Source organism: Phocoena sinus, chromosome 20 (genome assembly GCF_008692025.1).
Source record: "Phocoena sinus isolate mPhoSin1 chromosome 20, mPhoSin1.pri, whole genome shotgun sequence".
Taxonomy (NCBI): Eukaryota; Metazoa; Chordata; class Mammalia; order Artiodactyla; family Phocoenidae; genus Phocoena; species Phocoena sinus.
The window spans coordinates 44,407,433-44,433,677 of NC_045782.1; the positions used below are offsets into that span (position 1 = coordinate 44,407,433).

The 26,245-nt window shown below is 50.3% G+C and overlaps 1 protein-coding gene across 2 annotated transcripts in view; it reads right to left on the bottom strand.

The window, feature by feature from the left end:
- Positions 1 to 26,245, bottom strand: part of ERN1 (endoplasmic reticulum to nucleus signaling 1) — an 83,864-nt gene that overhangs the window by 13,848 nt on the left and 43,771 nt on the right. For both annotated transcript variants that reach the window (XM_032616362.1, XM_032616363.1), the window contains 14 exons: positions 24,058 to 24,091; positions 22,920 to 22,992; positions 21,591 to 21,663; positions 19,335 to 19,457; positions 15,696 to 15,797; positions 14,639 to 14,900; positions 13,307 to 13,385; positions 11,825 to 11,990; positions 7,676 to 7,794; positions 4,833 to 5,024; positions 2,530 to 2,800; positions 1,684 to 1,774; positions 1,231 to 1,420; positions 58 to 157 (listed from right to left, as the gene is read on the bottom strand). In XM_032616362.1, coding sequence (XP_032472253.1) covers positions 58 to 157; positions 1,231 to 1,420; positions 1,684 to 1,774; positions 2,530 to 2,800; positions 4,833 to 5,024; positions 7,676 to 7,794; positions 11,825 to 11,990; positions 13,307 to 13,385; positions 14,639 to 14,900; positions 15,696 to 15,797; positions 19,335 to 19,457; positions 21,591 to 21,663; positions 22,920 to 22,992; positions 24,058 to 24,091 — 1,875 coding nt within the window. The remainder of the gene's footprint in view (positions 1 to 57; positions 158 to 1,230; positions 1,421 to 1,683; positions 1,775 to 2,529; positions 2,801 to 4,832; positions 5,025 to 7,675; positions 7,795 to 11,824; positions 11,991 to 13,306; positions 13,386 to 14,638; positions 14,901 to 15,695; positions 15,798 to 19,334; positions 19,458 to 21,590; positions 21,664 to 22,919; positions 22,993 to 24,057; positions 24,092 to 26,245) is intronic.

Sequence of the window (26,245 nt, forward strand, 5' to 3'; positions counted from 1 at the left end):
GAGGCAAGGCCCACCTGAGCAAGTTGTCCCCCCGCCTGATAAGGGGAGGCTTCTCACCGATGTTGAGGGAGTGCAGGTGGGCCAGGCCCGAGGTGGTCTGCTGCAGCAAGGTGATGGGCTCCAGGCCGAGGTGGGCAAAGTCTTTCTGCTCCACGTACTGCAAGAGACACGAAGGCTGGGTCACGGCACAGCACCCTCAGGACTTCGCTCCTCAGCATACCTTCTCTCTCTCTCTTTTTTTTTTTTTTTTTTTTTTTTTTGCGGTACGCGGGCCTCTCACTGTTGTGGCCTCTCCCGTTGCAGAGCACAGGCTCCGGACACTCAGGCCCAGTGGCGATGGCCCACGGGCCTAGCCACTGCGCAGCATGTGGGATCCTCCTGGACCGGGGCACGAACCCGTGTCCCCTACATCGGCAGGCGGACTCTCAACCACTGCGCCAGCAGGGAAGCCCTCTCTCTCTTTTTTTAAGTGATTCAATTTTATTTAGAAAAATTCGGCCCGAAGGTTTTTGCTTTAATAAACATTTGGTATTGGGTCAGCTCGTTTTCTTTGATCATATTTTAACAAACAAATGGGAAGTTTTACTGACAATATTCTCCGTTCAAATCCGTATTTTCCAGCAGACTTTCTTTTCCCCTGAAAGACTGACTTAAAACAAGCAAACAAACAAAGCTCCAGCTTACTAGTTTATAATGAGATGACAAGAGGGTAAGAAACCCAAGTTCATTGCCTCCTACAGGTAAGCCTGCAATGAAGCCAAATGATACTGAAATATCACAGTTGCACAGCCTGGAAACTGCGCAAAAGGGGTTCAATGGATTATCTTAATGACTCAAGTCATCAACTAGCATCCCCCTAGCCCACACCAGCCCTGACCGGCGATGGGAGGAAGGATCGACCAGGTTTCCTGGAGGCCAAGAGGGAGAGAGGTACCAACTGCAAAAGCACAGACTGCCCCGGGCAGCCAAGGGGACCACACAACTAAATCTGGGGAGAGGGAAGTGCTCTACATTTCCACTGTTGGCGGTTAAAATGGGTACATACCCTTGTCAGCATGCATCAAGCCATACATTGAAAACGAATACGTTGTATTGTAACCTCAATAAAGTTACTAAAAAGAAATTTAAAAAATAAGTAAACTGGCAGTCCCTAAAACTGCACCCGAGCTGCCGGGAGAAGGGAGCCGACCGTGGCGCTGGCAGAGCCGTCGGTGACCTGGGGCCACCCACCTCCTGCAGGGTGGCCGCGCACAGCTCGATGGCGATGTACTGGAACTGCCGGTCCCTCTCGGTGCAGAAGTAACGGATCACGTTTGGGTGCTCGTCTGACTCTCGCAGCAGCTGGACCTCACGGTCTGCGAAACTAAAACACTCGGGGAGGATCCTCTTGACGGCCACGTCGCGGTTGTCAAACATGCCACTGCAGGACGAGGAGCGGGGTTGGCTGTGGAAACGCCAGGAGAACCCTGGGCCTGCGGGACTCCTTCCACCTGATGCAGCGTCTGCCTCGAAGGCCTCACAGCCTGGGGGGCCCTGACCAACTGCCCGGGGGCCCCGCGGCCATCACTTCCCTCTGTGGGGAACTCTTCCATCTGGTCACTGTGATGACCCCACTGTGCCCCTGGAGCCGATGGGAGCTTGCACGTGAGGTGGTGAAGGCTCAGGGCTCTCCAGGCCACTCACCGGTACACAATTGTGCCCTCGGCTCCGTGGCCCAGGACGTCCTTCGGACAGAATGAGATTTTCCCAACTATCACCATGCTGGTTTCCTCATCTGGGACAGAACAGAAAAAAGGACAAACATAACCTAACAACCTTGAGGCTACAGGGGCTACAAGCTTCCTGAGCTCAGACTGAGGGGCCCTGGAGAGCAGGAGCTGCTGGGCCCCCTCCCCAGTCACGCCCAGGGCCGACTCCTCGCCTGCCCCTGCCCCTGCTCTCTGTTCCAGCTTTTACTTTCACTACTGTGAGGACAGAAGCCTGAAGACAGGACTTCTCTACAGATCCACCCAAAGGTCTGCACCGGAAACATGCAGGTAGTGCCGGGGGATGCGTGAGATGGAGAGACCAGTAGCAGAGTGTCCAGCCTGAGACTCAGGACTCTGAGGTCTTCTGCACTGGTTCCACATCAATCCCCTCAGACTATCGGCCCTGACCACCGGCCTGAGCCCCCCTCCCGCATGAAAGCAGACCAACAGCTGCACCTTTGCACGTGGCCACCGGCCGGCCTCAGGGGTGCTCTCGAACCAGAGGGCCAGTGCACCTCTGGTCAGCAGCGACTCTCAGCCCTCTGTGCAGCAAGATGGAGGGAGGGCCACGGTGGCTCCCTCTGCGGGGCAGAGGCCTCGGGATGGGTCAGAAGCCCCGCCCCCGGAGTGGGGGGGGGAGGGGAGGTGAGACCTCGGTGAACCCTTGGGAACAGCACTTCGTAATCCCGTGGAGACCCCCAGGAAGGGCATGGGGCTTTACGGTCCTCAGGTCGTGCTCCCGCGAGAGAGAAGGCGGCACCAAAATGGCAACTCGCTTTACCCTCGTCATCCTGCTCCGGGAAGGGGCCGGTGGCGGCCCTGGAGGTGGAGCCGCTGGAGTAGAGCGAGTGGTTGGAGACTCTGGGGGACGTGCTGGGGCTGCTGGTGGCCGAGCTCTCCGAGTACTGTCCGCACGAGTCCAGGAGGTCGGTGTCCTGGGCTGCGACGTCTCCAGGTGGGTGGAAGGGCAGTTGCTGCTGTTGCAGGAGCTGGATCTTCTCCAGTTCCTTCTGAAACCGCTGGTGCTGGAGCTGCCGCTGCTGACGTCTGCTCTGGGAAGAGAAACCCACACCCCGGCCAGTGCAGCCCGGCGCCCAGCGCGCAAGCGGGCGGGACGGGGCAGGCTCCTGCGGCGGAGGAAGAGGGGACGTTTGAGGTGACCCCACGGGGCAGGATGAGACCAGTGAGAAGGCCGCGGGGGGGGCAGAGCGATCGGAGCTCTTCCTGCCAGTTAGACTTCCCAGTACAGCCCATCCCCCAGCTGGAGGGGCCCTTCAGGGGCAGCAGAGGAGGGATTCCACTGGAGGTGGAGGGCTGGGCCAGATGGAGGGGGTTCCAGTCAACTCTACAATTCTGGGACTTTTATGAAAGTGTGGGGGACTTCCCTGGCGGTCAAGTGGTTAGGACTCCACACTTTCACTGCCGAGGGTGCGGGTTCAACCCCTGGTCGGGGAGCTAAGACCCTGCATGCCCCAAGGTGTGGCCAAAAAAAAAAAAAATCCACAAAAGTCTGGGAGTTGTTGGAAGAGTGAAACCAAACAGGAAGAATGGGTACCAGGTGGCTGAGAGTGTGGTGGACACAGGGAAGACCCAGGCCTGCTGTCTACCATGGCCGTGCACATGACAGAGGTTGGTGCACAGATCACCAGCAGTGCAGAGGCGGGGACGCCACTGGGGCTCGGGGTCACCTGGCCATCTGCCCACAGCTGCACAGCCAGGATGTGGCAGAGCGGGGCTGAAACACAGGGAGCCTGGCCGAGGTCCCACTCCCATTTCATCATGCTGCCTTCCCCACACCCCACACTCTTCTCATTTAGTCTGTACAATTCATTCCATCATACTTTGAAGTGGCAGCGACCTGTGATTATTAATTACTACCCCATGCGTGGGAAGGTGGCTGCAGGGATGGGTGTATAGCCAACACCCGCCTGGGAGTTTTCTAGAGATCTCCCTCTCTTTCTTTCAACTTGGGTTGTAATCCTGGAAATTCCATCTACTAGCTGAGTTACCTTGGGAAAGTTATTTAACTTCCCAGAGTCAAGTTTCTTTATTTGTGGGTAGGGGATAGATAAGAATAAGAACTGGGTGAGGCTAAAAAAAAAAAAAACAATGCAGGTGGACACATTTTGACAAATGGAAAATGCCACAAAGGGCTTGTCATCCTCATTCCTCCACGGGGATGTGAGCTTTTGGAGCACTTGTGTTCTGAGGTGGTAAGGTTTCAATGCTCCAAGCATCTTGATGAAAGAATGTTTCTCCAGGGAATTCCCTGGTGGTGCGGTGGCTAGGACTCTGTGCTCTCACTGCCGAGGACCCAGGTTCAATCCCTGGTCGGGGAACTAAGATACTGTTAGCTTTAGCTGTGTGGTGAGGCAAAAAAAGAAAGAAAGAAAGAAAGACTATTCCTCCAGAATATTTTATCCAACCCACAACCTACTCAACTATGTAATTTTAGCCACTTATTTCCAACTAGAAAGTTGAAGGAATAACCGTGCTGCCTTTCTCACTCTATCTGATGTCTCTAACAGGCAGGTTTCTTTTTTTTTTTTAAGATTTTTAAAATTTTTAATGTGGACCATTTTTAAAGTCTTTATTGAATTTGTTACTATATTGCTTTTGTTTTATGTTTCGGTTTTTTTGGCTGTGAGGCATATGGGATCTTAGCTCCCTGACCATGGATCAAACCCTCACCCCCTGCACTGGAAGGCAAAGTCTTAACCACTGGACCGCCAGGGAAGTCCCTAAACAGACGGTTTTTAAGGGAGGAAAGTTTAATAACAGATTTTCATGTATTATGCATAGTCTTAAAAAAAGAAAATACAGTTTTTAAAATGATTTGCAAGCAAGGTTTCCAAATCAGTTTTTACAGTCAAACTATAAGATGTAGGTACAAAACTGTCCTTTCCTGAGAAGTGAGTGTCTCTTTAATTACAATGTTTTTGAAGATAAGCCAATATTGACTTTTAAGTGGGAAAAGAAATGTATTTGCTTCTTTGCCGCCTTTGTCTGGACCTCACTAACATCGGGTGATGGGCAAAGGTTCAGAAACACGTGGGAGGGGAAAGGGAAGGAGTGGAGCTTTACCAGGGGGTAGGTGATGATGAAGGCCACCCAGCCGATGAGCAGGAAGGTGCTCAGGATGATGGTGGCCATGTCCTTGAGCATGGAGTCCACGGGGGCCTCGGGCCTGGGTGGGACATGAGCGAACTTCTCTTCCACATCTGAAGAAACTGTGGTGGGTGCGTTTTCTGAAGTCTGGTCAACCAGGTCGATAACCTGGCAAGGGAGAGAGTGGCGACATCACTGCAAAATTTCTAGTCAGATACAAATGAGCCAAACAACAAAGAGAGGCAATGACTATTTACGAGTCATTTACCATGACTATTTACGAGGGATGACTATGCTGTGAAACATGCTGGACTTTTTTAAAGCCCACCCAAAGACCACAAAACCAGATAATTGTTGCCTTTTTCAAAGCAACTGCCTTGGGAGGCTATGCACTCTTGCAGTGATAGTATCATTACTCAAAAACGGTTTTTAGAGAAACACTTCTGAAAGTGCCTTCAGATACTATATTCTTTTGAAAATCCTTATTAAAGGCAAAAACATCCTTTCATGGTAGATCTGATGTTTGGGGGAACTCTGAAATCATAGGTAACAAGTCTGGCGGAAGGTTGGTAGTCAATTTGGTAACAGCATTTCACATTAAAAAGGAAAACCGCACACACACACACACACACACACACACATGCGCGCACACACAGCTATAAAGTAATAAAGCAACTTTCTTATGTTGTTTGTAAACTTTCAGTGCAACTCCAAACACAAAATCACATATTCAAACAGTCCACTATTTTTCAAAGTTTTTAAAAAGCATCAGAACCCTCTGTTAGAGCCCAAAATTAACTCAGGTAAAGTGGAGCTTCTGCCGAAGCGCCTCAGAATCTCTAGGGCTTCAAGAAAAATGCATTGATTTGTTCTCAAACATCTACTGTTCCAGGTGTGCCATTATCACTTGCCTGGTGAAATGGACACACAGCCTCCTTGGCATCCCACACGCTCACAAATTCTCACCGCCCAGACTAACGCAGTGCCCTGCCTCCCTCTCCTGCAGCCCCTCCCACAGGGCGTGGCGGGGGGGGGGGGGCTCCCGTGGCTGGTGGCAGCTGAGGAATGTTTGCTGAGCACGTGACCAGAGACAACACTCATTTAGTTACATTTGCTCACGTGTGTTTGTTTTAAAAAGTTAGTCTTATTACCAGATAAATGCACCTCAGAGTATTTTCACGGACTTTTAAAGGATTAAACGATTAAACAGGAAAATCTCAACTACAGCCATCTCTGGGTGTTCGGTTACGGGTATTGTTTAATTTTCTTCTTTAAACTTTTATTATCTTCTAAGTGTTCAATAACAAATATGCTTGGCTTTAATCAGATCAAAATCAGATCAAGATTTTAGGGCGCCAGTGCTATCTCCAACCTGGCTCCCTCCAGAGATGAGGGACAACTCAGCGCACCCGGGAATCTTAAACATCCATGTGATTTTCTTCTCCTTTCTCTCTGGATAAAATCTAAATCTCTAATGCGAATCTGACGCCATCACAGCCCTCACATCAGCCAGCCGCTCCCCTGCTCCTCTGACCCTGCCCACGGCCCCTTCTCAGGCCGGGACCACACAGCAGGGCTGCAGGAGCCGCCAAGCCCGAATGGCCGGACCCCCAGCCCGGCTCCCACAGCCACCCTCCAGCCTCCCCACCTGCTCCGTGCCCCAGAAGGCTGCCCACCTGGGCAAAGCGATGGGCTCCCTGCCCCCAGTTTCCGGCAAGGACACCAGCAGATGAAACAGAGCTGGAGTTCTGTGGGGCTGCCGCGCGTCTCATCTGAAGCTCCAGGTTCCTGGTCTGGGGCCCGATCCACTCCCTCCCCACACGCTTCAGGCCCAAGTACGCTCCGAGAACCCCAGAACTGCCCACAGTGTGAACGAAAACTCCCCTCGAATCATGCTAGCCTGGCTGGCCGTCTGCCTCCAGCTGAGACCCTGACAGCAGGCTGTCTCCCGGGGCTCAGGAGGGCGGCCTGGGCCAGGGCCTCCCCGCTACTCCACACCCATTCTGTGGGTGCCCTGGGTCCCCGCCAAGCAGGCCACTTTCAACAGGCCATGCCTGGCTTCAGAAAACCTCAGTCTCCCCACCTGCTCTCTTTGTCAGCTCTTCGCTTGCTGCCTGGCTTGGAATACGGTTCCTCTGTAGCTGTGTGATCCCATCCCCTGCCCCCCATTCCCCACTGGACATCCTTGGATGCAGTCAGGCTGTCTCCTCAGCCCCAGAGCTGGACATGCAGGGTTAGCCCCACTCCAGGCCTTTACCTCTCTCTGCATGCTCCCCTCCAGTGCCCCCTGCCTCTCCCACAGCCTCCCGGAAGCCCCCTTCCTCCCTATCAGTCCTCAGCACTTTGTTTGCTGTGGATTCCCGTGTACCACTCTCCCCTCCTGAGTGGACTGCAGGCTCTAAAGGCAGGACAGGGCTTCCCTGGTGGTCAGTGGTTAAGAATCCATCTGCCAATGCAGGGGACACAGGTTCGAGCCCTGGTCCGGGAAGATCCCACGTGCCATGGAGCAACGAAGCCCGTGCGCCACAACTACTGAGCCTGCGCTCTAGAGCCCGCGAGCCACAACTACTGAAGCCTGCATGCCTAGAGCCCGTGCTCCACAACAAGAGAAGCCACCGCAATGAGAAGCCCGCACACCGCAACGAAGAGTAGCCCCCGCTCGCCGCAACTAGAGAAAGCCCGCGCGCAGCAACAAAGACCCAACGCAGCCAAAAATAAATAAATAAATAATAAATAAATTTATAAAGGCAGGACAAATGCCTTATCCCCCAGCACCTGACACGAGGGGCCACCAATTGACTGTCCACTTCCCCACTCACCTCCTCAAAGCTCTTTTTCTCTGAGTCAGCAGGAATCACATTTTCCCGGTGTTTGGGCAGATTGTTGGGGAATCGCTCCAGCATCTTGGTAGATGCAGACAGTGGGGTCTCGTGGTGTCCTGTGAGAGGAAGCACAACCTCTCATGAGAACGGTTTCTCCACACAGTGGTTACGCTTGACCCACTAAGCTTAAGCAACCTTCATTCCCCAGTGAGGGGCCCACGATGCAGACGCTCACATTTGTAAAGTGAGAGAGAGCGGGAGGCAGTGACAAGAGAAATTCCGTCAAGACAGAACTTTTATTCCTCAATGGCATTAGTGCAGTATTCTGAATCTCACAACAAGGAGCAAAGAAGTGTCCTTGTCACGAGAGGGATCGGGATGTCCAGGACACGTTCAGAGCAAGGCTCGTGTGGATAATCCCTAATCAAGGCCGTACACTGTGAGGCACTATGAAGCTTCATCAAAAGCTCAAGGAGGGGCTTCCCTGGTGGCACAGTGGTTAAGAATCTGCCTGCCAATGCCGGGGACACGGGTTCAAGCCCTGGTCCGGGAAGATCCCACGTGCCGCGGGGAAACTAAGCCTGTGTGCCACAACGACTGAGTCCTCATGCCACAACTACTGAAGTCCATGTGCCTAGAGCCCGTGCTCCACAAGAGAAGCCACCGCAGTGAGAAACCCGTGCACCGCAACGAAGAGTAGCCCATGCTCACTGCAACTAGAGAAAGCCTGCATGCAGCAACAAAGACCCAACGCAGCCAAAAATAAATAAATAAAATAAATTTATCAAAAAAGATATTGCCCCCCCCCAAAAAAAAGCTCAAGGAGTTGTCCCTTCAACGCTGACCCCTGTCACATCACTCCACTAAGGGTACCAAGTCCCCATCTTGGTGTTTAAATCGCACAGGTGGAGTTCTATTCCCACTACCTAAACACGAGCTTCCCTCCTGGGAAGTGAATTATTCAGAAGACAGCACGTTTGCTGGATGGATTGGGGATCCCGGGTCCCTGTTTGTTCCTTCACCGTTCCCCACACAACTATTTCAAGGCTGCCTAGCAGTCATTCATTACACGTTTATTGAGCATCTGCTGTGTGCGAGGGACAGAGCTAAATAAAATAAAAGCAACGATATTTGATACGGCTGGACGATCTCTTTAGTTCTGAAGTTAAACGACTCCACACACCGCCCAGAAGAGCCAGTCACTCTCTCAAGCTGGGCTCTCGGCACCCTGACTGCTTTCTTCTCTGTTCTCTCACAGCAATCAGATCTCCCCTCAATTCCAGTCTCACCTCTGTCCTCTGTTCTCCCAAACCTATCAAAGATCGTATGGTATGTATTTCCAAGACAAAAACAAACAAGAACTAGTCCGAGCTACATACATTTCTCATCTGGAGAAAGCCCCCTGAACTCTCTCTCTCTGGGTCAGTTCTCTATCTGTACCATAACACTGTTCGCTAACGGAAGCCTAAATTTGTTTTGAGCCACCACCAAGTTCCCCTTGTCTTCCAAGGAATGCTGAGACGGCGGGATATCCTGAACTGGTTGCCCGCTTCACACCTCTGAATCGCACTTGCTGGTGGGGCCCAGGGATCTGACCAGGAGTCTCTCCAGGTACCTCTGAAGCTCACTAACAGGAGACTATCTCGCTAAGAGCAATGAGGGGTCCCCTCCACACACCACCTTGCACTGCAGCGCCTGCTGCTCTAAGAGCTCCAAGTCCCACCCCTTGGCAGGGCACCTCCCAACACACTGCACCAGAAGGGGTTAGCCCGAATCCCCTCTTCGTCCTGTAGTCTTTGTAAGCAGGCCTCCCCTGTAGTGGGGCCTTTAGCAATATCTTGGAGCGCACCCTGAACCGGCTGTGCTATAAATGTAATCATGAGCTCCTGAAACACTTCTGTACAAACAGAACCTGGTCTTAGTGATGTATCTATCACCATCCAATAATGTCCAGGCTCCAGAGCTGAAAGCACAGGCCCTGCCGTGAACCTCCTGGATCAGGAGCTCCAGGGGTCATGCCTGTCTATCTGACGTAGGTCCCAGGTGGAGCCAAGAGCACCCCAGGTTAGGGCCACTGCTCTGGGGTAACCCACAGATCACACCACTCAAGCCTGGAGAACTCGTCTTATTTTCAAGATTAAGGCGAATGTGAGGATATCCTTAATGTCGTCCACAATCACCAAATCAGAGGACATATCCTTTTACCCGTGGCCCTCAGTCTACACAAAATTATCACTCAGTCCCACTACCTTACTTAGAAATGACCAGCTTTGAAGTTTCTCAAAAGGGCTTTCCGAACTGTGGGGTACATCCCTAATTACTTCTTTATACCTTGTCGGGTTTCTCAGTTTTCTTACTTGGAAAACCTTTCCATTTTAAAAGGATTTCATTTCGGGACTTCCCTGGCAAATGAGTGGTTAAGACTCTGCGCTTCCACTGCAGGGGGCACAGGTTCAGTTCCTGGTTGGGGAACGAAAGATCCTGCATGCCGCAAGGTGCAGCCAAAATAAATAAATAAAATAAAAGGATATCATTTTGCAACTGAGCCATGAAGCTTTTTTCTGGATTTTTTTTGGTCTCACACATTTCCTTAGTTTCCAAAATTTTTTCACTTCTTAATCACTGGTAGACAATGTATCCCTTAACTGCTTTGTAAAACTAAGCGGCCCTGTGATTTTAATGGCCTCTGCCCATCAGTTCTTTTTTTCCTCCACTTTGGGCCCATTCACCCACACTTTCCGAACTAATTCTGTTCAAAAAAGGGTAGAAGTATTTTGTTACCTCCTCTGCCCATTATTTGGTAAAAATAATAACCAGAAGAAAAACAGCTGTAAGGAGTCAGGATGAACAAAAGACAACAAGGCCTGGACGACTACAAAGCAATCGATCGGGGCTCCAGGACATCCAGTTTCCTTCCTCCCTGTGATGCCCAGTTACACACCCCCATCCAGATGCCACCGCCTGGCTGCCTCCTGGCCCTAGTCTCCCAGGCGGCTCCACACCCCTTTCCCGGCGCCCCCAGGCCTGACCTCTCTCTGCCCTGGTCCTAGTCGACACGAGCGCCGAGCAACCACCAAGCACCATGGAACACCACCGAGCACCACCGCACCGGGAGAGAATGGGGAGGACAAAGCTCATTAGCGCCTGCGTGCTCCAGCAGCACCTCGGGGCTGCATCCCCACCTCTCCCCACCTCTGGCGCTGGGAGACGGCAGAATTGGGGAGGGGGCTGCCGCACTGGAAAGGCAAATCCGGTCAAGAAAACTCCGTCCTGCTCTAATTACTGGGGACACTTGCCAGACACACAGCTCCTGTCACCTCTGCCTGCATCGGTCACACTCGCTGCCTTCCGGTGTCGTCTCAACTTCTTATCACTGATGGTGGCAGAAACGGAAGAGAAGGAAAAAGGGACCACCCCAGGGGACTTCCCTGCTGGTCCAGTGGATAAGACTCCACACACCCAACGCAGGGGGCACAGGTTCAATCCCTGGTCAGGGAACCAGATCCCACATGCATGCCGCAACTAAGAGTTCACATGCCACAACTAAGATCCCACGTGCCGAAAGTAAGACCCAGCACAGCCAAATAAATAAATAAATATTTAAAAAAAAAAAGGGACCACCCCACACACCCGGGACTTCTGCACCCAAGTCCAGCCTCCAACCCTTCACCACCCTCAATCCGTCCTGGGTCTTCCACCCTTTCCTTCCCCAGCCCCTCCTGCCCACGCCCACACCAACTCCCAAGTGACTCCTTCCACAGAAACTGCCTGTTTTCTTAACTCTACGTGGATATACCAAGGGTGCTGACCTTGCACAGGGTCACTGTGAGAAATAAGGAAATATGCTAGAATGCTGACTGCTAGTGCCCGGCACGCCCCAGACATCCAACATGTGTCAGGTCACTGCACAAAGTTTACACTATTTAGTACTGGAGTTTTGGTACATTAGACAAATGATTTTTGAGAACTGACTTGGTAACACAGCTAGCCTGTTTATTTTCCTTGGGGGTGAAATATTCCAAGGTCTGAAAGACCAACTTGGACATGAACTGAGCACAGAGCTGAGGACTGTTAACTAGCAATGTCGGCTCTTGGCCACCAGGAGGCAGCACGGCGGCACCACGGCCACGAGGAGCCAGCTCTTACCGATGAGCAGCCAGTAGTTGTGCAGGTAGTTGAGCTTGCTCTTCCCCTTGAGCCCAGGGTCGAACTTCAGGTCCGTGCTGGGTGTGATCACACACTCCCCTTTGTCCCCGATGGTGACACCGTCGGTCTGGGGTCCTTCCAGCAAAGGAAGGGTGCTGCCTCGGGGCTGGGAAGACAGACTGGAGTGAGGCTGGGGGCGCCCATGTGGACAGCAGTGTGCCTGCAACTGTCCTAAGCACGCGGTCCTACTGTGGGGCTGGTCAGGAAGGCAGAGCAGGACTCCAAGGCCCCAAGACTGGGCAGGAGCAGCCCCTCCCTCAGGACGTGACAACGCTGAACTGAAAATTCGGGGTACTTCCCTGGTGGTCCAGTGGTTAACACTCTGAGCTCCCAATGCAGGGGGCTTAGGTTCGATCCCTGGTCAGGGAACTAGATCTCGCATGCTGAAACTAAGACCTGGCACAGCCAAATAAATAAATAAATATTTTAAAAAATAAATACATAAATAAAATAAAATTCCGATGTCTCTTATTTATGTATTTATTTTGGCCACACCGCGCAGCACGCAGGATCTTAGTTTCCCGACCAGGGATTGAACCTGTGCCCCTTGCAGTGGAAGTGCGGAGTCCTAACCACTGGACCACCAGGGAAGTCCCTCGGACGTCTTTTTAAACGTGGACATCTCTTTAAATGTGGGAACTGGGAATCAGGAAGGGTGTGTGTGGAATTCCAAGAGGCTACTGTGAGAAGCAGATATAAGTGAAGGAGTTACACATGATCCAAGTGACCAGGGTGGGAAAGCTCCAGCCATGAGCCCGGTGCTGGCTCGGGCACCGCTGGACCCAGGCAGGCGCTGCCCTTACACGGGAGCAGAGGACTGACTCACTGTGAAGACAGGAGATGCCAACCAATCAGTTCAAACGTCATAAGGACCAAAATGGCGGCCGGGACTGTGATGCCTCAGACACTCAGAGACTGAGCGCCTGAGGCAACCTGGCGAGGTCCCAGGAGGCTGGACCGGTCATGAAAGGATGGACAGGATTTGAAGAGGAAAAAAGGAACACGGGAGAGCATCTGAGGTGTGAGGCGCAGCCTGAACAAGGGAACTCTCGGAACTCAGGGAGAGGATGGACAGTGCAGCCCCACAGGGACACTAGCCGTGTGGCAGTGGATGGGTGTTGCGGGGCTGGCTGAGGGGAGCGTGAACCCCAGCTGGGGAGTCTAGACTTGAACCTGAAAGCCAAGGGGAGTAACCGGGGCTTCCTAGGCTTAGGAGGCTGCTTTAGTCAGGTGCATCTCTTCTCATGAGGTACTGACAGACGTGGTACACGTAGGAACTGTTTCTGAGGGTGTTAAGATCTGCATCCTGCATCCTCAGCTCACAGGATGTTCATATGTAATTCATTCGTTCGTTGCTAAAATGGCACAGGACTGTTTCGGAGGCTGCATTTATGAGCCCCCCGCCCCACACAGTGGACTCACCACAACGGCGACCCCCTCGTGTACCATTGAGGGGGAAGCGTAGAGGCTGGTAGAGTATTTCCCCACATACAGGGTGGGCCTAGGAGACAAACAGATACATGCATTCCACTGTCATTGAATTTCTGGACCCCACAAAAGGGGGCTCTTTGGAGAGAAGAATCACAGCCCCGAATCCCACTCCTAGGAGGAAGCACATTAACCCCTGAGGCTCTCTGGGCCATGGGGGTGTAAAGACAGGGTACTGCCCTGGGAACCAGGATAGCGGGACTGCGGGGCCCGCTGTCACTGATGCCTTCGAAGCGTGCACAGGCCACCTGCCTGCCAGCCGGGGTTTCCTCATCTGCAAATGGCGGGGCTGCGCTAGCTCACTCCCGCGACAGCCTGAGGAAAGGACCATGAGCAACGATCACCCGGGAGAGACTGGAGGCTTGTAACCATGGCACAGCCTCCAAGACGGCCCGACCAGGGTGCTTTGATAACTGAGCTGCCACCAGAATCCCCACTGTAGTGTCTTGTGGTTCCTAAAGATTCTAGAGGTTTTACAGAAGCCCTGAGAGCGTCAACTGCTCTTAACCAGGGGACGCACAGGAAATCCCAAACCCGGCGAGACTTCCAGCGGGTTCCTGGTAGGGGCTTCGAGGAGGGGAGGGGATCTGGCTTTGTCCGTGGTTGTCAACGCGAGGCTGCACATCCAGACCCTGCTGGTTACTATCAGTAGCCAGTCTGGGCTGGGTCACCTGCTGAATTCTCTAAACCTCTCTCTGCAAACCACCTTACATTTGAACGGTGCCGTAAATTCAGAGAACATTTCACACTCACCCGATCTCCTCCACGGCTCGGCAAAGTGGGCAGCTGAGGCCCAGCAAGGCTAAGTGACCGAGTTACAGGCTATTCACAGGTGGGGATGGAGAACACGAGCCTGCTGAGTCTTAGACACACCCCCTAACACTTTGGTCTTGATTTTTAAAGCAAACACGACTTACAGTAAATTTTTAGAAAATAACAGAGAGTTAAAAAATAAATACGTCTCTCATATTCCCACCACCTGAGATAGATCCAGATTGTACTACAGGTAGACAAGGCAGTCTCTCTCCTATTCCCACCCATAATTTTAATTTATTTACTATTGGAGAATCTGAAGCATCCAGGGGTGTCCAGTTCTTAGATTCTGAGGTTTCAGAACAAGCCGTTCTTGCCTCTTTATGTTCCTCACGGCTTCAGGGACGCCGGCCCCGAGCCCCGGTCCTCAGGTCACGGTACGGCTCACCGCTGCTACAGCACCAGAACACCAGGGCCACAGCCGCCCCCTTCTGCCCTGAGTCCCCGACTCACATCAGCTTGCTCTTGGCCTCCGTCTCCTTGGGGAACGGGTACTTCCACTTGGTGATGCGCCCCACCTCCCCCGACATGAAGGTCAGGTAGCGCAGGGTCTCCACGGCGACGTTGATGTGCACCACCTTCCGCAGGCCCTCCCGCTGCCAGATGTAAAAAGCCACCACGGGGGAAGCGTAGTTTTGGATCCACAGGACGTCCCCAGATTCGCTGTCCACGGTCACCACCAGCCCATCGCCATTGGACACAAAGTGGGACATTTCTGTACAGATCAGATAAACATAGCGTGTCGAGTCTCACCAGCTTGTGACCACATCCTCCACTCCCCTGGCAAGCTGCAGCCACTCAGCTAGAGGAAACAAGCCTTCTGGAGTGTTCTCAGATCGCCTCCAGACAGCTCCGCTGGCTTCCAGCGAACTCTCTCAGGCCCTACGATAGCAAGACACTGAGAGCTGCCGGGTTTATAAATATAAGACAGGGTCACTCTCTCACGTGGTAATGTTCTTTCTTCACTTGGTAATAGCATTCGATTCAATTAGTGGGATTCAACTGCTGAGAAGAAAGGAAGCAATGGAGAGCCTATGAATCTGGCATCTGACAGCAATCATTTCAAACTACCGAGCAAGCTGAAAGTCCGGGCTGACCACTGCCACGGCCCACGTGTGACCGCAGAGGAGGTCTGTCAGATTTTCGGGTACCAGTGTTAAGATGGGAAAACTGGCTTTTATGTCACAAGCTGATGTTTAATTCTGCTTCTGCTGCCCATGGGCTTGTAGTTACTTCCTTCTGGGACACGGAGGGACTCAACAAAGTGTGCCCTCCCTCCTCTCGGGCTAAACTCGCCACCATTTTATCTGGGTTCCCTCCACACTTCTCGCCCAGGCCCCTGCCTTCAACACTGACTACTGAAGTATTTACTACGAGTTCATGGAAGTCCAGAACCTGGTGACCAAGAGTGTCTAAAAAGAAAATGCAGCTTTCTGGAGCCCTCGTTTCCCCACAGGTCACAAATACCCGCCCGACCTCACCAAGCCACCGAGGTGCTGGGGGAACTTACTATATTCCACGTCGTCCTCGGGCAGCGCAGCTGCGTAGTCGAAGTAGGTGGCGTTCCACCGGAGCTCGCGGGTTTTGGTGTCGTACATGGTGATGGTGTACTCTGGGGAACACACACCAGCCCGTTACCTGGAGGGGCCACGGCACCTGCGGGGGTGCTGACCTCATCTAAATTATAACAGACGAATCCTCCCTAAATGGTGTGTAAGAAAACCCAGGCCATCCATGTGGAGAGAGACGGGCCACGTGGAGGAAGACTGGAGTCCCAGACGCAGGAGCGAACCTGGCTGACAGCAGGTGGAGCACAGGCAGGCCGCCCACGCTGTGCCCTTGAACTCGAGACTCACAGGATCACGAGCGATGTCTTGGTGTTGTTTTAAGCCACTTAAGTTTTCGGGTGGTTTATTATACAGTATAGCAATAGACAGCTGAGATTAGAAATTGTTACCCAGATGTGGGATGGTGCCGTAACAAAAACCTATAACGTGTAGCATTGACCTTGGGACCGGGTGGCAGATGGAGGCTAGAAGAGCAGTAAGGAAACTGCTGCTGGAAGCTGAAAACGATGGTCCAGGTTAGGTAGTGGCGACACAATTAGTAGAAGTACTTCTTGCAGTAACTTGGAAAACAGAAGGAAAGTACCTAATAAACTCGTGGATCTGTCTAAGGAGATTTCCAGGCGGAATGCAGAACCCACCAAGTGGTTTCTCTTAACTGCGTATGGGACGATGCAAGGCAGATAAGCTAAAGAAGAAACCATTCAGTTCTCAAGCTGAATCTAGAGGAACTATACAGGGTCCAGGACTGATGCCCTAGCTGGAAAAGATTCTCAATGTGAAAAATGGCCTTAGGGCAAAGATCAGGTTCAGGTGCTACCAATAAAAAATGGCTCTGGGGTCAAGATCAAATCAAAGATGAGGCTGTAAGGCCCTCCTTTGAGGCCTCAGAAAGATTTAAGGTGGTCCTACATAGACCCTCTGCTAGGTAAGAGGGTTCTAAGAACCGTGAGAGTGCTGTCCCATACCTCAAAGTAGAGAGATTTGTGGGTATGGCTTTATATCTAATGGAGTAGACTATAATTTGACACATGGGAAGCCCACGAAGATTTTTAAGGGAGTGATACCAGCATGGACCCAAAAAAACAGAGACAGTCAAAAATGGGGGAAAAAAAAAAGTCCTCTTTATCCCCAACTTTCAATGGACAAGGAACAGATTGAGAAAGCTACAAAACCCTCACTGTTTCTTAAGGAAAAGAAAGGACTTCTCAGAGGGAAGGACCAGGCTGCTGAGAACAATGTATTGGGGAACCAATTCCAGAGGGCAAGAGTGGGCCCTAATCAAGGAATCTTCCCTGCCTTCAGAGTAGGGGAACCTGAAAACATGTGCCCGGCTGGATTCCAGAGTCACTAAGCACCAGTGACGGCTGTGTGTCTATCCTTCCCTCCCTTGTTGAAGGGGAGTATCCAGTGCAACTCTCCTATCTGTGTCTATGTGGGAGGGGAGATAATGTGTCTCCTTTGATTCACAGGTCTCCAGATCAGAAGCCTTGCCCACTTCCAAACCAGATACAGATCACAAGCTGCTGGATTTTGAGCCCCATGCTGTGGCTGGACTTGGGGAGTCTTGGGAAGGGGTGAGTATATTCTGCATGTAGGAGGGTTGTGAATTATTGCAACCAGAGGGAAGCCTGTGGTGGAAGGTCTGAAAAGATCACCACCATCAATGCTCCCCCATCCCTGTACTTTACGTGACAGTCTTCCCACTGTGAGGCTGAGTCTGTTTCCCTACCTCTTGGTTCTGGGCTGGCCCCGTGACTTGCTTTGACCAACAGGCTGCAGTGGAAGTGAAATTCCAGGACTTCTGAGCCCAGACCTTAGAGGTATTGTAACGTCCACTTTTTTTTTTTGGCCGTGCCTCACCGCTTATGAGATCTTAGTTCCCAGACCAGGGATTGAACCCAGGCCCTCAGCAGTGAAAGCGCAGAGTCCTAACCACTGGACCGCCAGGGAATTCCTGCAACGTCCACTTTTACTCAAGAGGAGAACCCAGCTGCCATGTAAAGAAGTCCAGGCTATCTGCATGGAGCTGAACCAAGGTCCCAGACATCTGAGTGAGCCCAGCCAATAGCCTGTGGAGTGGAGGCCATCCATCCCTGCTGAGCCCATGGACTTGTGAGCAGTAAAATGTTGGTGTTGGAAGCCGCTAAGTTAGGGTGGTCTGTTATGCAGAGACAGATAATGGAAACAACAGATAGCATTACACGCACACACACACACACACACACACACACACACACACACGCCACCGGACGCCAGAGAATAGCCCGATTCCCTCAGACACCGCAATTCTACCTGAGAACCAAGCAATGTTTATTCCTGGGTGAAGGTGGGACCACTGTAAGGCTTTACTTGATGGACACAGTAAACCAACCAACAAACCCTAAGTGGCCACTACAGTTGGAATACTTGATAGTTATGGGGGTTGGGGGTGAGTGGAGAGTCCTGCAGTTTCACAGAGACCCTCCCCTGTGATTACAGGAGAGCTCAGCCAGCCTCTAGGGCCCAAGATTATTAGTCTCACTCATTTTTAGAAAAGCACTGTTTTCCACAGCACCTGAAGGAAGGTTCTCTCTTTTTTTTAAGGCCTTGGCTACCTGAATGCTTAGACCTAAGTTTAGTGCTCAGTTGTAATGACTGCATCTTAGGTTTTGGGTATAATCTTTCCATTCTAAATGTTTTCTTGCTTGCTTCCCCTTTTAGCTCTATTTTAGCCGTCCATGCCACAGTTTTTATGGAGTAGTGGTATAGGTCAGGGGCTGCACACGTGAAATGAGTAAGGCAGATCCCTGGAGGAAAAGGCCCCCACCCATTCACTCGCTGCAGCCTCTGAACACCTGCTACGTGCCAGCAACACGCCAGGTGTGGAGACTCGGCAGGCGAACAAAACCAAGTCCTGCCCTCAGGAAGCCGACAGTCTAGCAGGGGAGGCAGGAAATACGCACATATGATTTAGAAACATGTAGTGATGAGTGTTGAGAAGGAAGGGGCTCTGGAGGGAGGAGGTGGGAAGTGGTGCCAAGGAGGAGGGCGCTGCCGATGCCTGGAAAGGGCCACCGATGGGCGGTGTGAACGGCTGTGCGTGCCGAGCACGGAGAGCCGTGGTCCCCGGGCAGTGGGGGAGCTGCGAGGCGGGGAAAGGCTTCACGGAGAGGGAGCCTTCTGAGCAGCGCTGGGAAGGAAGAATGGACGCCGGCCACACAGGCAAGAACGTGTGTACCTGGTAGAGACGGACCCCACTACTCCAAGTTTAAAAAAATAGCACCGCTTATTCTGGGACCTGCTTGGAAATGTTTAAGTGAGGGAAATGCGGCGGGGGAAGAGGCAAAAGAGGTAGCGGAGGCATCAAGGGGGCTTTGCGGGCTACAGTGCAGTTTAGACTGGAACCCTCAGGCACCGGGGAGCCAGCGGGCTGGGGGGCGGCTCTTATAAAGGGGAATGACATGGTAAATCTGTGTGTGGACTAGACAGTTCTGGCCAGCTTCTAGAGAATGAAGCCCGGAGGCAGAGACCCACGGGGAGGCTACTTCAGGTCCTTTTTTTGCAGACAGGCAGGTTGTACATGACAAAAGGTTCCTTCTTACCTGTTCGCCCAAGATACAGAAGAGAGGTTGATGGGCAGAGACTATCCGCAAAGGCCGATGACAAAGTCTGCTGTTTCTCCCCGGTCAGGAGGTCAATGACGTACCAGATGTCCTGCTTTTTACCTGCAAGGTCACAAGGATACACTGCGATTTACACTCGCCCAGTGTGGAAAAAAAAACATCCTTGCCAAACTAGCAGCCCACGATGTTCTCTGCACTGACGGACAGGCCTGAAATTCTTATGATGTCAAACACATTTCTCTGTTGCTCCAAGGGTGGCAAGGTTAGTGGTAATGTGGAGATAATAAAACTTCTTGGACCACTGGGTCTTATAACAACTTAATAACCTAGTCATGGTATAAAAGTTTCTCCAGGCCTAATAATGTAATAACTCACAGATTTTATTGCTCTGATGAGTGGCTTTAAATATGAAAAATCTGGCCTGGAAAGGCAATCCTTTTCCCATAGACTAGGATCTATATAAATCCAGAAATGTACCCAGGGGTTTGTCTCCCTGGTAACCATCATTCATATATCTCAATGTCCCTACTAATGAGCCCTCATGTAAAGAGGATCTACAGTTACTGTTTGTAACTCTAATTAGCTGGTACCTGTGACTGGGCAGTAGAGTTGGTGGCAACCTGGTGCTAATGAGGCCAAAGTTATCTCGACCGTGACCCCAGCCAGTAAGTGACTCCCCAGCCACACGCTATACTCCTCCCCTCATTCAGCTGATTAAAAGTTATAAACAGGTGGACAGCATAGCCAAACAACACGATGAGGAAAGCTCAAAGCATATGTATCAATACCTATGGTTATATACACCAGACCATCCTAGTAAGTTCCTGAGAAAGCTGCTTTATAAATACAGGATATTATTACCACGGCGATTTCAAGATAAATACAGCTCCCACCTGAAGGTCAATGCCTTCACCGTGATGCGCACGTCTCTGTTTTGTAAGGCTTGCTTTGTAAGACAAGCCTTGTCTCTTGCGTCTTCCTACCTTATTAGCCAAGTTTCCTATTTCAAGGGACTCTTGGAAGCACAGTACCAAGATGCCAGGAAGATCACAGGGCATCAGAAATTGCTAAAGCTACACTTAGTTCTAACAGAGGTAGCACACGTCCGAAACTTGTCTGTGGATCGCAACTTCCCGTTCTCAAAGACAAATCTTAATATGAAAAAGATCTGAAGACAGAGAGAAAACATCACCAAACAGCTGTGACCAGGATCCCTTTCCATCTGGCTTGGCACCCTTCGGGTTACTTCAAGGACCATCACAGCCTGCATAACTCAGCTACCACTTTAGTGGATGGATCGGCCAACTGCCACAACTTTAAATGCACCCTAAGTGATGAACTGCTGGTCAGAGCTGGAAGACCAGGCAGAAAACAGTGACACAGAGGGTGAGAAGATGTTCAGAGGGGCCCGGGGCATGGCCCAGAAGACAGAGGAAGCCTGTGCCGATCACTTCCTCTGAATCCCCAGGCTGGGGGCTTCCTCATTCTGAAGGTGTGCAAGGAAGCAAGAGCCCCGGTCTCCTTAGACAAAAACTTAAAATCCAGCTTGGGCCTGCGCTCGAGGCCCACAAACACACATAAAGCTCCCGAGGCATGAATAGGCAATAAGCACTCTAAGTTCCTCAGAGAGAAAGCTGCTTTATAAATACAGGATATTATTACTACTACGCTTTCAAGACAAACACAGCTCTCATTTGTGTTACAAATGCATTTTTATTGACATTTTGGCAGTAACATGGTAAAAGAAAAGTAGCTGATCTGATGCTTTGAAGATGTGACCCCTGTAGGTATGAAGGCAGCTTATCTAAGCAAGCTGTTATGTGCTGTTTTTAATCCAATATTCTGATAGCAGGAAATACTAAGAAAGCCCTATAATTAATAGGCAGAGCCTGGCTTCCCTTTCTTGGCTCAGAGGATGGTATTCACTTTAAATTTCATCCAGTTGCTTCTGGGTACGTTGCAAGTTGCAATCTGTAAATCGCAAGGGTAGGTCAACACAGCAGCTAAAAGCTTGTTAAATGAGTAACCTAATGGTGTCAAGTCTGCTCCCAAGTGGGGGGAACCCTTTCTTAATAGGTCAGCTGATCCTGGCGTGAACCAGCACAACAGAGGCAAGAAAGACCTTTCCCAGAAGGGCCAGTGGGGGAGTGACTCTACACCTCTCTCTCAGACACGCCACTTTCCCAGATTCTGGGGTTCATTTCCAAAAGGGATCAAAGTTTCAGGAACCCTTACCCATGTAGAGAATTCCATCCGAACTCCGGCACGGGGATGCCTGCACCAACTCTGGGATCGTAAAGGGAAGTTTCTTAAAAAAAAAAAAAAGGAAAAGAGAAAAAAAAAGTTAACCAAGTCTTGTGCAATTATTACAATTTCACTGCACAGTTTCTGTTACCCAATTCTGCTAAAAGGGAGGAGCACTGTTGATGGTAGATGGGAGTTTTCCTAACTGGAAACCAGGGAGAAGGGGCACCCCAGGCTCCCCTATCCACTTTGGACAAGCCCTCAGCTCCCAGGTTCTGGGCATTATGAACAAGAATTCTTTTACTTGACAAGCCCCTCAAAGTCTCTTGTCCAGAGCGCTCCTGGGGATGACACCAATCTTTGAAATTCTAAGGGGGGCGGGCAGGAAGAATTGTCCTGTCTTGGAAAATTGTCCCAGAGCTGGCTTGACTGACTAGAAAATGCTCCTCAGAGAGGGAGTGAGCCATGAGACTATTCTGAAGAGAAGCAGCCTCGGTGCCCAGCTGAAGCCTCGAGGGAAAGGAGAAGTCATCACTCATGGGCAACACAGGAGTTTGAGGCAGGAAAAGAAGTTCTGGTGTTTTCTCTAGCAAATAATTCTCTACTGAAAAACAGAAGAGAATTGGGTCTTTTGGTATTAAAAGGAAGTTATGGTAGGTGCCAGGAAAAGAAACTCAGAGCAATCCACATGTTTCAACTGCATTTCATCATAAAACCGATTCTTCTGAGTCTACAGCTGACATCTGACAAGTTCTTTTGGTTAACGTTTGTTTCAGAATACTTTATTTTTGGAACATTCTGTGTTCTTGAAACCGTTCCACAGATACCTGCTTCTACGATGCTGTCACCTTTCTCTCCAAGAAAGCAAAGATTTCTCTTGAGCTTTAGTAAACAGAACTTTAAATAACCAATAATGTGGATTTCCCCATCATCCCGATGTTTAAACTAAGCCTTAGCAAAGGAAAAATGCCACGGAGAGGCAGTAATGACTGGGTTTCCCCCAGATGTTTCTGAGGGTCAGAAAGTCGTTGCAAGGTTTCCAGTCTGGAGCCTGGTGGTGTCTGCTGAGTACCTCCTGAGTGCTGGCTGAGCCATGAGAACCTGCTGGTCCAGATCAACGTTTCTGAACTCTGAGCTGTACATTTAAAAGCTCACTGAGGAAGCTGTGAAAAGATACTGATGCCCAGGCCCCAATCCAGACCACCTGATTCAGAATCCCCAGAAATTTTTTTTTAAGCTCTCAGGTGATCTCAACGCACAGCTAAATTGAAGGTCAGTGGTCTAGAGCCTTCGGAGTAGAAAGCAGCTAAATACACTCACCGTCAGGCCTTCATTATTCTTGCCCCCAAGCGTATACAGGCTGCCATCGTTGGGATCTGGGAGGAATGCAGGCCTAGAAGTTAAGCAATAAGTATCCGTGAAAGATTATAGACCAGGGCACAGAGTAAAATACCAAAGCCATGCAAAGCCATGATTGGTGAGGTGGGGGGAGTGGGGTGTGTGTGTGTGTGTGTGTGTGTGTGTGTAAAACAATTCCATCCACTGCTCTTTCATTTTACCCGCAGATAATAAAATATCCTTCTGGTGCTCTATACTATACTAGAGTGAAAGAAAAGCAACCTACAAAGGAAAACCAGTACAAAACCACAGAAGACTAAATCATCATTCCGTCAAAGCGTCCTGGATGAAGGTAAAGTAAGTGAAAAGGACCCAGCAAGTCTGCTTTTCAGTTTCCCAGTCAGCTGCATATAGAACTTCAACAATTAATATTTAACAGCATGGCATGGTACGTAAACAGGGAGAACAAATCTGCCTTTGGTGTTCCACAAACATTCATTTTTTGGAGGCAGTAAAAGCAGACTCTGAAAGCTTGACATGAGAAAGAACCTGCCAAGGGGATGGGTCAAGGTTTCATCAGTAGCTTCCCAGGAAGCAGGTTCAAGGTGCTCTTTTGTAAAGTTAACCTGCTAACGACAGAACTACGATGCAGTCACTCAGAAACCCCTTGCTGAATCTTTCCTCTAATGCGTTTATAGCATCATTTGAGGCTCTTGGAGGTGCTATCCAACTTTTACTCCAAAACACACACTCTAGTAGCAGGTCACGTTCCTGTCTCCTCTCCACGGTTAAGCACAGTGAAGAGGGAGAGATCTAAAGACCCCTGGGCCCTCCTGAGGACTTGGGAAGCTTAAGATCAAAACTCGACTTAAGTTACATCTCAAATAAGCCTTTTTAATACCATTGCCTTCCCACCCCGCCTCCCAGGGAACTGACCATCCTCTCCCCAACACAAGCTTCTTTCTTTCAAAGCACCTGTAAGACTTCCTATGTCTCAGTCACTCTCATTCTACCTTAAATTTATGCATACGTGTACTCCAGCAACTAGCTTCGTAAACACTGATTGAATAAAATAGAAAATGAATTAAAGGGAAGTGCTGCAGCAAATCAGAAAACTTACTCTTCCACGTGTGTTGGAACCTGCAGGACTGGATCTGTGCAAAAGAACAACAACAAAGGCATCGTCAGACAGACTCTAAAATATCAAGATTCCTAGAGTTCCCAGGACTAGCTCACAAGACGGACCGATAGATTTATCTACATAACGTACGTGAAGGCACTTTAGAAAACTCACACACAGAAACACAAATGTAAGCTCTTACAACTGTCGCCGAGATTAGAGAGAGGCCTGAGAGCAGAAGGGAACTGCTGTCAGGAAACGTGCCTCTAACTTGGGGGACGGGCGTAGAAGGAAACACTGGTGACAACCCGCAGTGGACAGTGGGTCACAATGTCACTATCTGACACGTCAAGGACTTCTAAAACCTAAATCATCCCTTGGTCAGATGCCTGTCCTGCTGCTAGATACTCCCACTGGGAAAAGCAAAACTGTGACTTAAGAAGCAATTTGGCTGTTGATGAGAATTTGACTGGATGGTAAATGGTAAGTACACGCCTTTGGGGCAGGAATATGACAATTATAGAGCCGTGAGTGTTCATTCTTCTTGATTCCCTTCGATCCATTAATTCCATTTCTAGAAAATCTAGTTTTAAAACAACACAAAACGTGGAAAATGCTTTCAGTACAAAGATCCTCACAGCAGCATCACAAATGACCTAACTATTTAGTGATATGGTTAAATTATGGACTGTCCACTTGGTAGAAAATTAAGACTTCTGAAAGGGCTTATAAAGTTTAAAAAACTGTATAAATCTTTATACTGTTATGTTCAGGAGAAAAGATAACACTGTACCTAGAGTATTAATGCAGCTGAGGAGAAAAACCTTCAATATGCATTAAAAAAAAAAAAACTACATGGAAAGGCCAAAAAAAAGAGTGGGAACTGTAAGTTATCTTTGTTGGAAATAGAAATGACTCCCCCACCTTTTCTATATTGCCCCAAATTTCTAATAAAGTAGGCATTCCTTTTGAAATCAGAAAAAAAGTTTTTTCTCCAAGTCAGTTTTAATATTTGCAATAGTCTAAGTGGCAGAATTTCTCCCTCCCTAGATTCTCCTGGGCACAAATCAAGAGGATGCTCCCGGTTCCATGGGGTGGATGGAGGTGGGAGAGAGAGGCCACTGACACTGCTGTAACAGAGCTAAATCCCCAGGCACAAGACCGCACAGCAATGAGGCATTTCCAGCCATCAAGACCCCACAGGCTATAGGCCACGCTGCCCACAAGTTCAAAGCTGGGGGCGAGGACGGCAAATACTGTGATATGATTTTGGACACCGGCTCTGCCGATGGTGACAGGCAGCTGTCTAATTCCCTGGGTCAGCCTGGATTCTCAGATGAAGGAAAACTCTTTCAAGCCTTATCAGCTGTTGATTTTGCTTTACAAGCCCGGCTCTGACACAAAGGCATATGGGTGTTCACAACAACAGAAGCGCAGGCACCACGTGTGGTCTGTGGGCAGCGAACAAACAATTCATTAAAACCAAAAGCATTTCGGGAAACAGGAGGAACTTTCAGTCAGAAAGCACATGTTTATTGTTCCCACTAATCACCTCTCGGTATACTCTCACAAACAGACTGATGCAAGAGACAGGAAACGAGGGCACACAGCACTCACCCTACTGAAACAGTCAGGGAGCAATTATAACCCAGCTCCTCCAGCGCAGCCCAGAAGCCGTGCACGCCAGGGACAGCAAGAAGGCATATTCCAAAGCAAACACAGCAGGCAAGAGGGCGTCGGTTTTGCTCACTTCAGCCACTTAAAGGTATCGCAGATCAACCCAGATGAGGAGGACACTACCGAATCCCAGCCATTCACCAGAAACAAGCCGTGGAGACCAACGGGATTTCGACTCCTGTTCCTGAGCTTATCTTTGCTGGACAGTGTTTGCTCACTCTCAGGGTCTCGTCCTCTGGCGCAGACTTTCCTGGTTTTCTAGAGCTTATTCACTGCTCACCTGACACGGAGGCCTCAGGTCCCAAAGTGTGCCCTGCACCAGAAAGGTTCCAGTTAAGACACAGGCCACCAGTGGAAGCCAGAGAAGGATGGGTAGACACCTACATGGGTGTTGAAGAGCCATGCTTCCTCCTAGGCTTAAGGGGACATGAACTCCAGCAGGGGTACCTTCTCATCCATTCATAATATAGGGCCCCTGGAATAAACATCAGCCGAGCTGCAGGCCACGTCA